The sequence below is a fragment of the Athene cunicularia genome (genome assembly GCF_003259725.1).
Source record: "Athene cunicularia isolate RWA chromosome 1 unlocalized genomic scaffold, athCun1 chr1_part1, whole genome shotgun sequence".
NCBI lineage: Eukaryota > Metazoa > Chordata > Aves > Strigiformes > Strigidae > Athene > Athene cunicularia.
Genome location: NW_020799091.1, coordinates 72,709,670 through 72,724,475, shown reverse-complemented (window position 1 = coordinate 72,724,475; position 14,806 = coordinate 72,709,670). Strand labels below are relative to the sequence as shown.

The 14,806-nt window shown below is 36.9% G+C and overlaps 1 protein-coding gene across 1 annotated transcript; it reads right to left on the bottom strand.

Moving 5' to 3' along the window:
- Positions 1 to 2,416: 2,416 nt before the first annotated feature.
- On the bottom strand, positions 2,417 to 13,555 carry LOC113480652 (granulocyte-macrophage colony-stimulating factor receptor subunit alpha-like). The gene is made up of 10 exons (XM_026849649.1): positions 13,454 to 13,555; positions 11,364 to 11,450; positions 8,519 to 8,648; positions 8,262 to 8,437; positions 7,377 to 7,516; positions 5,757 to 5,795; positions 4,835 to 4,973; positions 4,184 to 4,271; positions 3,545 to 3,626; positions 2,417 to 2,583 (listed from the first exon to the last, which is right to left on the bottom strand). Exons 3-10 carry the CDS (start codon positions 8,644 to 8,646, stop codon positions 2,515 to 2,517), a joined length of 861 nt encoding a protein of 286 aa, XP_026705450.1. The 5' UTR covers positions 8,647 to 8,648; positions 11,364 to 11,450; positions 13,454 to 13,555; the 3' UTR covers positions 2,417 to 2,514.
- Between the last annotated feature and the right edge of the window lie 1,251 nt (positions 13,556 to 14,806).

Here is a 14,806-nt window from a genome sequence, read left to right as displayed (position 1 = left end):
CTATATAGTGTATATATATACTATAAAGTGGTAGAGGAGTGGTTGGAGATCAGCCCTGCAGAGAAGCATCTGGGGGTGCTGGTTGTCAGCAGGCTCAGTGTGAGCCAGCAGTGCCCTGGCAGACAAGAGGGCAAACTACCCTGGATAACCAGCTAGGCAAAAGTGGTGATTACCCCACTGTATTCAGCATTAGTGTGGTCTCACCCTGAGTTCTGGGTGCAGTTCTGAACCCTACAATTTCAGAAGCATTTGGAGGTACTCGAACGCATCCAGAGGAGATAAAGATGGTGAAAAGGCTGGAAGGAATGACCTATAAGGAGAGGCTAAGGACTTTAGGTTTGTCCTGTTCAGAGAAACGGAGTCTGTGGGGTGACCTCTTATCTCTCTACTTCTCCCTGAGGGAAAGTGTAGAGGGAGGTGCTGATCTCTTTTCCCTGGGATCTGGTGGTAGGACATGGGGGAATGGCTCAAAGCCGGACCAGAGGAGGTTTAGACTCGACATTAAGAAGCATTTATTTACTGAGAGGGTGGTCAAACACTGGAACAGGTTTCCTACAGAGGTGGTAGATGCCTCAAGTCTGTCAGTGTTTAAGAGACATTTGGACAATGACCTTAATAATATCCTTTGACTTGGTCAGCCCTGAATTAGTCAGGCACTTGGACTAGATTATCATTGTACGTCTTTTCCAACTGAAATTTTCTCTATTCTTTCTATTATTCTCCTTCTCTTCCTGGTACAATCTTTTCTTAACCTTTTCTGTTTCACAGGGATTCAGTTTACCAGAATGTGCAAATCACTCAAGATATTGCCCTGTGCAGGAGTCTGTCCTATGTTTTTTGTCCTGACAGAAATGCAGAAATCAAGATCAAACCAACTTCAGAAGAAGTCATTTTAGCAGCCTCAGGTAAAGCTATGGAAAAGCTAGTCAGGAACAGAATTGCCTAGTAGGCATGGGCAATCTTTAGTGTTTATTCTGTAGACCATTCTCCAAGTAATGCTGATGTGAGAAAAAAACAAATCTTTTGTAATGTCAGTATTAGTGAACCTAGCTGTTGTAATCATACAGCTCTGTAATATGGTGCCCTGTTTTCAGCTGGAATAGAGCTAATATTTCTTAGCAGCTAGAGTAGTGCTGTTTTAGATTCAGTATGGGATTTGATATGAGAAGATGTTGATAGCACGCTGATGTTTTTAGGTGCTAAGAAATCAAGGACTTTTCAACTTCCTATGTCCTTCTAGTGGGCAGGTTCACAAGAAGCTGGCAGGAAGCATAGCCAGAGCAATGGACCCAAACTGACCAATAAAATATTCCTTATCATATAACATCATGCTCATTATATAGAGGAGGGTTGGCTGGGAAGCTCACACTCCTCTTCCAGAATTGCAGTTTTGGAATTTTTCTTTGGGATCATTAGCTGGGAACAGGCTGGGCATCAGTCGTCGGGTGGTGAGCAATCCCATTGTGCATCACTTGTTTGTATATTCAATTATTACTATCATTATTAGTTTTATTTTATTTTATTTCAATTATTAAATTGTTTTTTATCTCAACCTGTAAGTGTCCTTACCTTTACCCCTTCAACTGTCTTCCTCATGCCACAGGTGGGGGAGGGTGAGTGAGCAGCTGCATGGTGTTTAGCTGCTGGCCAGGTTTAAACCACGACATATGGTGTTGTCATTACTAGTAACAGGACATAAGGTTTGTAATTAGTTTGCAAGGTCTCAGGGCTGAAGTTTGTCAGGTTTGCTCTGCTTGAACTTTTCTTGACTTGTTTGTAGTTTTGTTTATAAAACCACACAACCAACCTGTACCATTTGCAGCTAGCAAGTGGTAGACTTCTGGAGAGTTCAGAAGTTCAATTTCCAACATTTCCCACCCCCCACACATACACATATTTATCTACTACCTGCTAGCTATCATATTTGAAGCTACTTTTTCATCTACCACAGATATGAACTGATGAAAAGTAGGAGGAAATTTTTGGTTTTGTAAATAGATGTGAGTCACATCTAGGGTGTGCTGTGCTGAAGGATGTAGCAACACAGTTTGAAGGAAAGAAATAAACTTATGAGGAAATTGTCTCCTGAACTCTTTAACAATGACTATTTTGTATGAATAAATGATATTTTTTAAGAGGCTTAATCTTGGCTAGTTTTCAGTGGGTGTTCATAGAGATGACAAATTTTTATTCCTGATCATAATTGCAATATGGCTGTATCTTTTCCAAGGCACTGGATCATTGAAGATTTTATTCTTTTGTATGGTATTGAAAAGCAATATATTAGCTTCCAAAACACCACTGAAATATTTTTGCTGAAACAGTGCAAGAATACTCATCATAAGTAGAAACAAAAATAGTCCAAACAACTCTATGCAAAATACAATCAAACATAAAGAGGCTTTTAAAGACAGGCAACACTATTCTCTCTTCTTGCAAGAGGAAGATAATATTAAAAACCCATAAACATATATGTTTGAAAAAATTCAAGTTGAACATTTCATCCGCATGTCATTATGTCACCTCTTCAATAATAATTATTTCTTCAGTTCCATGTTGCATTATTTGATTCTTATTTTCTGTCTATTAAGGGAAGAATAAAACATTTCATTAGTGTTTCATCCATGAGATTACCCGTGAGTTTACAATTTATGAATCTCCTGTCATTCAGAGAGTTACTATATAGAAGCTGTAGTGGAACTCTGTCAATGAGAGGACTGAAGTAGTCATGTCTAGGTCTTTCCTCCATGAGGAACAAAAACCATTTCGCGTCAAAAGCCAGAAAACTAATCTTTTTTAAACACAGAAAAGTTAACATAATGAAGGAACAGAAAGTAAAAGGATTTATAAAGGCTCACCAGGGATCCAGTGTGTTCTTGTAGACACATTCTTGCTTCCAGGCTTGGCTGTAGCCAATTTAAAGATTTTTCAAATTGCATACTGCAGCAAACTTTGCAACATGCTGTCTAGATAGGCAGTTTCTGCAATGTCTATCTGTCTGTTCCTTGTTCTTCTCATGAGTTTCTCCATAAGCTAGAACCTCTCAGCTTTCTACTGTATTTTTTTTCTTTCCATACCCTGGAAACTTTTTCTCCTTCAACATTATTGCCAAACACTAACATGGGTCTCAACTTCTGCTATGGCACAACTATTTTTGGCCAGCAGTAGATTGCCCCTTTCTCTCCCCATTGCTGACCAAAAGTCTGATTCTGATTATTATTGTGATTATTTTGATTATTATTGTGCTGAGAAACTTAGATTCAGTACTATTCTAGTGATAACATATGGCTTATAAGGAGAGCAGGGTGAAATTGTATATTTTCTCCAATGTTCCAGTTAGATGGATGACAATTGCTTCAGAATAAAAAAGGGAAAATAGACTCATTATTTGCATATGAGCCTTCTCTTTCAATACCCCCAGAGCAAGAAAAATAAAGAAAATTTATCCTTGGATCTGAGCATCTTTCTGATACTTAGGTCATAACTTTGACTGCAGTGGATCCTTATTTACAATAACTTTCAGGCAAATGGAAAGAAAACATACCTGGAAATCCATTGGAGAGATCTCATAGAATGGGTCTCTTGGCTGTGGTATGATAGCAGATGTTTTTTTCAAATAAGTGCTTCTACAGTGACAAAAGGGTTGACGAAGAAAAGACTTAGTATGCAAACATATGAACATGTACTTTGTAATAATGTTCCCGAGGTATTATTTTATTCCTCTAAGACAAAACCAGTGAAAGAGTAATTACATAGGCTGGATAAAATAATATTTAATTGTTCAAAATTTGGATAATAATTTTTTTTTTGACTTATTAAAGAATCATAGGAAGTTGCTTTTTTAAGTATCTGGAAAGGAAATATTCTCAAAACAAGTAAACAATTTAATATACCACCCATCTACATTGCAGGGTCTGATGGTAGGAAAGCAGCACTGATACAAGGCCTTGTCCCAGTATTGAAAAAAGCATTCTGTTACATTGATCAAGTGGGTGAGAAGGTTTGTAATTAGAAATATAGACCCCACCTGAGGAACATTCAGCAGGTCATGATTCATACTATAGTTCAATGTCCATTTTCCCCTTGCTTCTCTCCTTTAAAAGGAGGCCAGAAATTTTCTGTTGGGGAAAGAGGTGTTCTTTCAACTACAGAATAAAAATTTTGTACAAGAAATTAGGCTTACACTGTGCAGAGAAAAAGTACAAGACTTGCTGCCAGCACTGGTATCATATATAACGTATATGATGAAGTAGATGTAAGTTGATCTTTTCCTGAAAGACAAGCAATCATCAAAGTGTTGATTAGTATCACAGAAGAGGAATGATTGCACAGCTACATGCAATCTGCTTTGCATGATAGTGTGGAACACCAACATGAAATGGCTTCTTCTTCAGCTTAGCACCTCATTGCCCTGTAACATGTGAACAGGATGGCTGACAGTATGTGGACTGTATGGTATTTTGGGACCTTAAAAAGTGTTTTGTGAGGAACTGAGGCCTACATAGTCCTTCAAAATCCAAGGTGGCAGAGAAGTCTGTAAAGCCAGAAGTAGAAATGGAAGAAGGAAAAGAGCTGACAACAGACCTCTAAAAGATCTGCTTTAGTCTATCTCTCTTTATTATATCTCTCCTTGCAAGAAGCATCCACTGTCACACCAGAATGCTCGGAGATCTCCCTCATATTAAGAGATATGACAATTCTTCACTCCTTTTAATCCTAGCAAATTGATATGCAAATATCGATGTGTTTCCATCTGTAAGTATGAAGTAATAAGTGAGGCAGACAAGTAATAACTGAATAAAAACTAGGTCAAGGAAGTGATTTTCATTCTTACCAAACTCAATGGGTGTACTCCACTCTCCCCAGCTTGTGCTCACTAAACATCCATTGTCAGTTGCTCTGACTTTGACACTATACCTTTTTTCTGCTCGGAAGCTCTCAAATATGTAGGAGTTTCCTGTGATGCTTCTTTCCTAAATACAAAACTAGACTGAGAACTTTTTAATCGTTAGACATACAGATATGAAGAATGTGTCAGGTCTGTTTAATGATGCAAACAATTACAAAAGAAAGTTTTGCATATACTTCTGTGAACAGGCTGAACAGAATGAAATAACGAACAGAAAATTAGCCTTCAGTAAATTATCTTGTTACATCCTAATTCCTTTTGTTTGAACATTTTTATTACTGGTGATATGAAGATGAAATTTGCAGTATGCTTCCCTGGCTCCTTAGCCTCTGCTAAACAATAAGACTTTGTCAAAAAAAAAAAAAAGCCCCAGCCCAAATCACAAAGATTATTTTCAGTCTGTAAATTATTTATTTTATTAGAAAGTAATTCTTTAAAGATCTGGCATTCCCTTACTGTGGATGTTTTCAAAACTGAAGTAGAGTTTAACACCCAGATTATACAAAAGGAAAAGTTTTGACATATATTGAAATCTTTCTCAGAGGAATCTTGAGCCTTCTTGAAAACTTTTTTTTTTTTCTTCTTTATACTGGTTTATCTTTCAGAAGATATTTTCTTGTTTCATCCATCTCAACTCCTTCCAGAGACAATTAATGAAGAAAAAATTACCCACATTTTGTGTGTTTAAGTGTAATGTGGAATTATGATCCATATTTCTACATATATATGAATTTGGTAGGAAATACAAAAGACTGTAAAATGGAAGATTTTGTGACTTGCATAGAAGTAATATAAAGTTTCACATGTTCAGCATAAATGTTACATTAATATGGTAATGAAGACTTACTGGTTTAGATGTGGTTTTGATGTTTTTCTCAAGATCAGCCTAGTAACAAGAGAAAAAAAAAATATGATTGTTCTGTTTGTTACTATATAATAAATGGTCTTATCTCATGAGTGGTTTGATTTTCAGGAAAAGAAAAGTACATCTAACTTTTTAAATGCTTTCTTTTAAAGATTGTGAAGTTAAGCTGTTCTTCCACTGAAAAGTTTTTCTCACCATTGGTGCCTCTGAAACACTGTACCCTTTCAATTTGATTCTAGAACTGATTGTCAAAAAACTAAAGAACAAAAGACTCAGGTTGTCCACCAATTAACATTTTATGTTTTACTTGTACAAAACAAAGTACATAAAAAAATACTGGTAATCTTGAACAATGTTTCTGTTAAAACTTTTTTCAGCATAGTTTTTTATGTTCTTAACCATTCAATTTACGTCTCCATTTTTAAATTATTTTTATTATTATTATTGGAACAATGAACTCACAAATATTTATGCAAACATTCCAAACTTTTTGATGGATTTAATACTACTTCCTATATTCATCCCTGCCTTCAAAATATTGTAATTACTGAAATGTGTAATAACCATATACAGGTAAAACCTGGATATTTTGTTTCAATAACCTGACAAAATATTTCTTTTTATTCAAAGACATGGATGGCTCTTTCCACTTTAACTTAAAAAGAAAGGACACAGAATTTAATGAAACTCCACAATGAACAGGTGCTGTATTACTGTCCCTTACGTCTGACTGTGACAGATGTGGTGCAACCATCTTGACCATTTTATGCTGCAGACCTACATTAGATAAACCTAAACTCCTAAACTCTTTCAGCAACACCATGCTGGTGTCAGTAAATGGAGGCAATAGGAGAATAAGGCAAGGTTGGATACATAAATGGCAAGATGGAATGTGCAGTGGTCCAGGTGGAGATACCTAAGAGCTCTTGCAGTATATCCTAACTTACAAGTGCACCTTTGTAATAAAGCACATTGCTTCTTTGGAGCTAATTTAGAATACCGTGAACCTGACTGAGCAGTAATGATGACTACAAGGAGGAACAAATGCAAAGTGAGTTTATGAAAGACATGATAATAAGAGACTGATGGGATAGGAGACTGCAGAGGAAAACCGTAGAACAGAAGGTCCTGACCTAACTTCATCAAAAACCAGCAGCAAGACTGAAAGACTACACCGGGACCCAAACTGCCTTACAGGGACACATAAAATTGGTTGTATCCAATTTAATAATAACTTTGATTTTTTTGTAGTGTATTTGGAGTTCATTTGCTGTATCCTATGGCTTTTCACTATAAAGTCATCAGGTAATATGACCCATCCCCATCCAGGTGCTAGAATAGCTATTCAACCTCAGTGTGGGGAATCCCTTGCCCAGTGTCTTTAAGGACCAGCTGTACAGTGGACTGAAAGCATTCCCTCAATTTGCTGCCCCTATTTATGAGTGGCAGCAGCCCTTAGCTCCTGTGCAAGGGGGTTACTACAAATCAGAAAGGAGAGATTAGTTAAGTAGAGAAAGAGAACAGAGTATTGGTTGCATGGTAGTGTGTGTATGTGTAAATGCAAGCATACAAAATACTGTTAAGAGTTATAATTATTCTTACCTTGTTTTCAATGACAATTTCATATTTGAAACAAGCATGTCTTTTCACATGACTTGTGCGAGGTGGTTGCCATTGAATTTCACAACGATGAGAAGCTTCTGTACAGTTCACAGTGACATTTAGTGGAGGAGTGAGTTTTTCTACAATAATATGATTAGAAATGCAGTTGGTTAATAATCAGTACTCTTCCCTCTGCCTTTTTAAAACACAGGTAGATGTTCAAACAACTGGTCTAAAAAGATGTAATGCAGCTTCACCCCATATTCTGAAGCAGGACTCCCTGATTTCACACTCCAGTTGAGGAACCCGGAGTATCATCACCAGCAGTATGTAAAATTAAAAAACCATAAACCATTTGTTAGTTTCTACTGAATTCAGCATACAATCTGTGCAGGGGGGTTGGTTGTGGGGTTTTTTTGTTGTTGTTTTTGTTTTTTTGTTTTGTTTTTTTGTTTTGTTTTGTTTTTAATACTGTGTTCATATTAGACAGAAGTTTTTTGTTTTTGTTTTTGTTTTTGTTTTTAATTTTTAATTAACCACATTCTTCCATTAAAAAAAAAAAAAAAAGTTTTTCTCATAGTCCTGCTCAGGCATTCTTAGCTAGTTAATCCCAAAAGACGAAACCTTTCTGTCAGAGAATAAATATTTGACTGAAATATTCACTATTCTCTAACCTATGACTTCAGATTGTCTCTGAACTCATTTGGTTTTGTTCATTCTTGTACTTTTGGCTTTCCAGGAATCAAGGCTGGGGAAAAGGGAAAAAAAACAAAATCTGTTATGAAGAGCAGTGTTTTAAAAATGTATGCTTTTTTCCAGGGATTAATTATATTTCATTCCATTAGCATAAAACTGGAAATAAAATTGGAAAAAAAAAATCCTTACCGATTGTGTACAGTTTAATCTTCTTCTCATATGACTGAATGTTTCGTCCACTTCTAGACCCATTTACCAGGAAATAAGCTCTCTTATTTTCTATCATCACATTTTGGAATCTACATCCTCTGTGCCTTTCAAAATCATCTTTGATGTAATTCTGGCATTCTGTGAAATCTTCTTTCCTTTATATGACATATTACATCATTTAAATATTGACTACATCTCATGTCAGACTATAAATCAAAACTCGTAGACCCTCTTACCCTGAGGTCTTCCAGTACAGAAAATACTGGGTATCTCCTGTAGCAGTCCTGTCCACATGCCAAGTGCAGTTCATGAAGGAAACATTAAAAATGACACAGACAAAATTCTCAATGGCTGTCTCATTCATGCCTGCAAATACAGAAGGAATATCCCATGTCCATTCCCTGAAAAGACTGTATAACAGCTCAAATCATGCAGATCTCTGCAAGCTCATTTAGTAATTTTTAGTCACCCGATTAGTAAATCCAACTGCATATTGGGTCTTGCAGTTACGTACTTGCTTTAAGACAGCAGTGATTTTTTTTTGTGTTGAGCCATGAGGATTACTTATCATTGTTACAAATGCTGAAGATGTGATTAGGATTTGATCAACTCTTTAATCAACTCAGGAACAATGATGTAGTGGGAGTTAATAACAAAGACATTCACTGTTGTGTACTTTGTTTAGATCCCCTGTATCTAAGGTCCAGTTTACAGTGAAATATAAAGTCTACAACCATGAGCAAGGCAAATTCTCTCACCTGTGTTTAAGTGCTCTGACCCTTGGTTGGCTTACAAAGGACTAAGTATTTAAAATAAGTTGTTCACCACTTTCTTCTGCGTAGCAGCTGGGTGATTGCAACATAACCCCGAGACTGCTTTTTGAAGCTAGTCCTGCAGAAGTGTCAGAATTATGAAGAGAGAATGGCATATTTTTTGTTCCCGAGTTGCAAACAGTTGCTAATCTGTTCTGGCACATTGGATTCAAGGATAGGGTGAATTTTGTTTGCACTGAACTTTATAGAAGCTGCCCTGAACATCCATGTCATTAAGGTAAAACCACGACAAAACTGAAGTAGATTGTAATAGCTTGCTTAAGTTAGAAGACTATTCAAGTTGTGTATTCACATGAGGAAAGAATCCCCTGGTTGTTCTTCCCTATCAAAAGGTGACATCTCCCACAGGAAGTAATAATCATGCAGTACCTCTTAACTACTATGATCATGAAGTGAAGGACTGGGTCACAGTTTTCCATGGCAGTGCTTCATTGAGCACCACTACTGCTTACCTTTACCTCCCTGGTTAACCTTAAATCTTCCTACATGTCTAACACATGTTCCCAAACATGGTTCAGAAGCCACCATATTATGAAAACAAGTGACTGCCTGCTGTTTGAGCTTCGCTCTTGTTTCTCATGTTCCCACAAGCATCTGATCATGTAGATGACAGCACTGCACTGGGAGTCAGCATGCACTAGGGAAAATATTGTCATGCCATGTCATGGCAAATGAGTCCCAAGAGTAGTAACCATCTCATTCTTAAAACTTTTGAAATAAAGAAGAATCGTTTAAGAGACAACAAAGTTGTCAGAGTACTCCTGCATTTCTGGAAAACTTCCTCTCTTCCAAGAGGAAGATTGAAACTGTTTCAAGATCTTGGTTCAGCACTATGTCTTTTGACAGCAGTGTTGGCCTAAACATGCCCTGTCTTTCCCCATCCTCCATGGCTCCTTTTTGATTCCAACCTGCCTCCCTGGCTCTGCTAGTGCCACTCCCTGTGGAGCCTCATAGTGAGTAGTTCTGACGTGATTATCACTAAAACTAATGATTTTCCCACCCTAGCATTTTTTTTTTTTTTTCATCTGGCTTATCTTCTTTTACCAGAAACAATGGAACAGTGTGGGTTAGCAACAAAGATCCAGAGGAGAGCTGTCTAAACTATTTCTGTTGCTGCAAGAAATGTTGACCTCTGTCTAGTCACTAGAGGGATCTAAGCTTTCAGTATAGAGTTGCTTATATCCAATTTATGTGTAAATTTATAGATATGTATAACAAACCACTCAGTGATTATGGTACTGTTCTGAGGTGATGGAGAGATTTGCTCAGTTCTCTCTCTGCCTCAGATTCACTTTATGGCCCAGGGCCAATCAAGTCTGTGTACTTCACTTCCTCAATTACAAAAGAAATAGAGAAGTTTTCTTTCCCTCAAGAAATTGTGAGGTTAATGCAGCAGTCTGAACTATGGCCACAGGTGCTGTGCAAGGGTCTTAGAGGGATGGGTTTTGTGAAGTCTCTGACAATGCTGCAAATCAAAAATAAGGGTTATTCTGATTTCAAATCAGATCACAACCTGATTCATGTGTGGCCAAAGAAACAAGCAGTTGAGTTGGCAGGTGACACAGGAAATAGGGTGAAAGGAACTCCTAAAATGGCATTGTGGTCAAGGAAAAGGCAAATGAAACGACATCCTTGACCTCTTCAGTGGTGGCCTTACCTTTTTTATGTTTAAGATAATTAGCCTGAGTTCTACAGCCAGAACATTACTCTGTCTACAATCCAGCCATGATCAACTGCACAGTGTCACATTCATGCCAACAGCAAGCACATGGTGATCACTCAGATATGTATGAGTCAGTCTATTCCCTTTGCTGCCAATGCTTTTTTCCAGGTTTTGAGTGGATTTATCTTTAATTTTTTATTTATTCACCTTTCTATGGATATGCCAAAGAAAATTGAGAGGAGCAGCCAAGTATGATTATCCTTCCTTTAAGTTTTATTTTTGAGCCTACTGTATTCTTCCTTCTGAACTGCCTCCTACATTCACTGATAATTAAAACGAAATACATATGCAAGTATACTAATATCCTCACAAGCATCTTTTGTTTCATATATGAATAACCTATTTTCCCATATTTTAATATCTTTAGCTATATTTGAAACCTTTCTTGACATTCTTTATATCTTTTCCTAAGAGGTAAGGTACTTCATCAAAACAAATATGATGATTGTGATTGCACCCAACTGCATACACAACACTTTATTTATTTATTTATTTATTTATTTATTTATTTATTTACGTACTTACCTACTTACTTTTCTTGAGTCAGATTAGATTACCTCCATCTCTTGAGCAGATGTTAGAAACTGTGTAGGAGTTAAAAAACCAGAGTAGCTGTAGAAAAGTATCAGAGAAAAGAAAATCTGACTCTGCAACACTTTATGGTAATCAGGATTATTAACAAGGACAGGATCTCCCATCTGGGCTTTGAACTCAAGAGAATCTTTCAGTTTATTCAGTAGTTCCTGAATAGAAAATACATAAAATGCTTTTGATTCTTGAACACAATGAATCAGATAATTTGTAAAGAATTTTAAATAATGTACTTGCTATTGGAAATTAATAAAATGAAATTAATTTTTTTTTAAACTTTTAATCTAACTCAGAAGATGCTGTTAAACTCTGGAGTTTGTCTTACCTAAACTTACCCAAGTGCTGTACAGATATGCCCACAGGGGAACCAGTAATTCTATGTTGATTTAATAGTGTCTGGAAAGAAACAGCTTCTCAAGACACAGTTTATTCAACCTGTCTAGGACAAGATGAATGAAGGCTTCACTATGTTTATTTCCTGCCACTGAAACAATAGCCCAGGGTGACCAGCCCAGTGGGATCCCTCTAAGACTAAGATATCCACCTTGGTCAAGTGAATCCAGGAGGATTCATTTCTTTCACCTCTTTCACATCATCTGGAATTCATGTGTAAGTACTAAGCAGAAATGATACCACTATTCTTTTTTTTTTTTTTTTTTTTTTTTTTTTTCACTGAAAAATGCAAATTTACTTTTTAGAATTCCTTTTCTTCCTCTTTCTTATACCTGTGTTATTATCATGTGCTTCTCTTTAGAAAAATAGTTGCAGTAGAAGAATAGTACTGTTTTCCCCAGAGGCTGTCCAAACTGTCTTTCACATCTCAGATAATTCCTGTGCAGATTATTTATCAAAATCTTAAGGAAACATAAAGTATTTCTGTGTGAAGTTGTTTCCTTTCTGCACTGTAGTTGATAAACTTTCTCTGAAAATTAGCTACAGCTACACTCCATGCTACAGCAAAGCCACTCTCAGTTGCCTCTCACAGCATGCTGAATCCTGACACATGTCCACAGGAAATTGTTGTGTTAGGATTTAGAAATATCAGAGAGGCTGAAATCCTGCTGCAGTGGCTATTCTTATTCAGATTCATTAGAGAGTTGATTAGAGGAGAATAAAAGCTCCCCAATAAGCTGCTGATTATAAATAACATACAACCATGTAGCTTGTCTGGTCTCGATACTGCTGTCTTTTTATAACTTATGAAAAGGAAGGATTTTAATTAAAAAACAAAAACAAAAACCAACCAACAAAAAAACACAAACCCAAGGGGTTTTTTATATTGCTATTTTTTTTATTAAGGAAAATATCTTGTCTGTGCTGGGTATAGTAGTTAAGACAAGACCTCTGAGTTTTATTTCACAGCTTTTCCTCTGAAATACTTGTAAAGTTATTTTTGTCTGAGGGATTATATGAAATGGAATTACTGTTTATATGTTGTATGTGCTACGAGTATAAAATTATGCCTGCATTCCTGTGACATTTTTAGACAACTGTGTATGTGTGAAATCTTCTACTTCAGTATTAAAATTGTAATAAGAGAAAAGACACTGACATACTTCTATTGTACTGGTGCCTAAAAGTAGCAGTCCTCAAAGGGATTCACTCTGCATAGTGATTTTGCTCTAGGGATGTAAAGAGCTGGAATCTGAAGATTTTCAGTGCAAGTGTGTTTTCAAAGGTGACATAGGCATGCTTCAATGCTGTAATGCAGGTTTTAACTTAAGCAAAATACTGCTATGTGGATTAAACCAGTAATACTGGAAACTACTGATTTTTAAATATTTTTATATAATTATTTTCAGACTCTAATAAAAATACACCATCAAAATTTTGGTTAAGACATTCTTCAGAAAAAGTCATGCATTTGCAGGTAGTGTCTATCCACATCTCAACATTAGAACTAGCAAAAATAACAAAAGACAGTATTTCTTATCCTAGCTTCTTTGGAGAAAAAAAAAAAAAAAAAAAGAAAAACAGAAAAGAAAATAGAAAACAAAAACAGACAAAGACAAAAGTCAACCTACCTCTTTGTTGTTTCCCTGTGACTGTGGCAGTTACAATAATGGGGCATGAAAGACGGAAGATGTGAATTTGCCTTGGTGGCATATTTTCATGTGCTTTGACAATGTGACTTCATTATTAAGTTCTTCTGAACCGCTCATGTAACAGGCTGTAATAATCCCGCCTACGTCTTACTCACTTCCCTTACCCTGTACTTCTGTAATGTAACAGGGAAAAGCGTGGTTACACCCATTGTTTTTCTACAGGAAGACAAATAGGTCTCATAATAGAAGGACACCCTCTTTATCACTTCATTCACATAATTTTAACTCATTTCTGTCAATACATTTTTCATACAGGTGTTTGTACAGGGCACAACCTCAAAGGTAGGTGAATAGATGAGCCTACCTACTGGCTAGGTATAGGTCAGGTACCATCATTTCAAGCCATGCCACTGTTTTCTGCTTATTGCTTTATGTCACCACCCTGCACAGGAGAATAAGCCTAGTGGTCTGGACTTCGTAAAAGTCATTCCCAGCTTTGCACTAGATGGGCAACAAGTCAATGCCACCAGCCTCCACAACTTTTCCACTGTGACGTGGCATGCGGGCTGGGTGAATCCAATCCACAGACCAGGAAAAGCTCCTTCACTCATGCAAATACCCTGAGTGTACCAAATCAACACTATGTCAGTTGTCTGTGCTCACGGCCTGGTCTTGGGAAGGTGTGAAGTCCCCCTTTGCCCTCTGGCTGCAGAGTCTGCATCCTCTTTCCAGCTGCATTCAACATTGTGAGAACACACACAGTGTGGTGCTAACACAGTTGATTTTACACTGCCCAGGCATGGACTTTCACAATTGCCCTTGTTAGCAGGCTCCAAAATGAGTAAACCTAAGGCTTTTTTTGCCATCTTGACTGCTTTTGACTCTGAAGAGTGTGCATGGGTCCTGATAGATGTTTGTCCAGCAAAGCAACTCTCTGTGAACTGAGAAACATAGCACCTGCTTTTTCATGTACCCCATCGCACAGTCTGGTTACAAAGCCCTCTGCCTTTCTCACCTTTAAATAGTTTGAACAGGAAAATGAAGTTATTAAAGTAGACAACAGCATTTAAATCTAATTACTTATAATGTTTACTGAGTGTATTAGTCTTACTATACATATCTGTTATATCTCACTGGAGGAGTGGTAAATCATATCAAATTTGTCCTGCTTCTGTCTGTCTGTATCTTGTACAGATGCATTCCCATCAGCCTTTGTTCTTGTTGCTCTTCTGACAGAGGAGGTATCAGGGGGTTTCTTGAGATGTTTCTGCTTCTTCAGGTCTCAATTCCTCAATTTTATTCATAGAGTTGACAACAGGGCACTAGCATGTT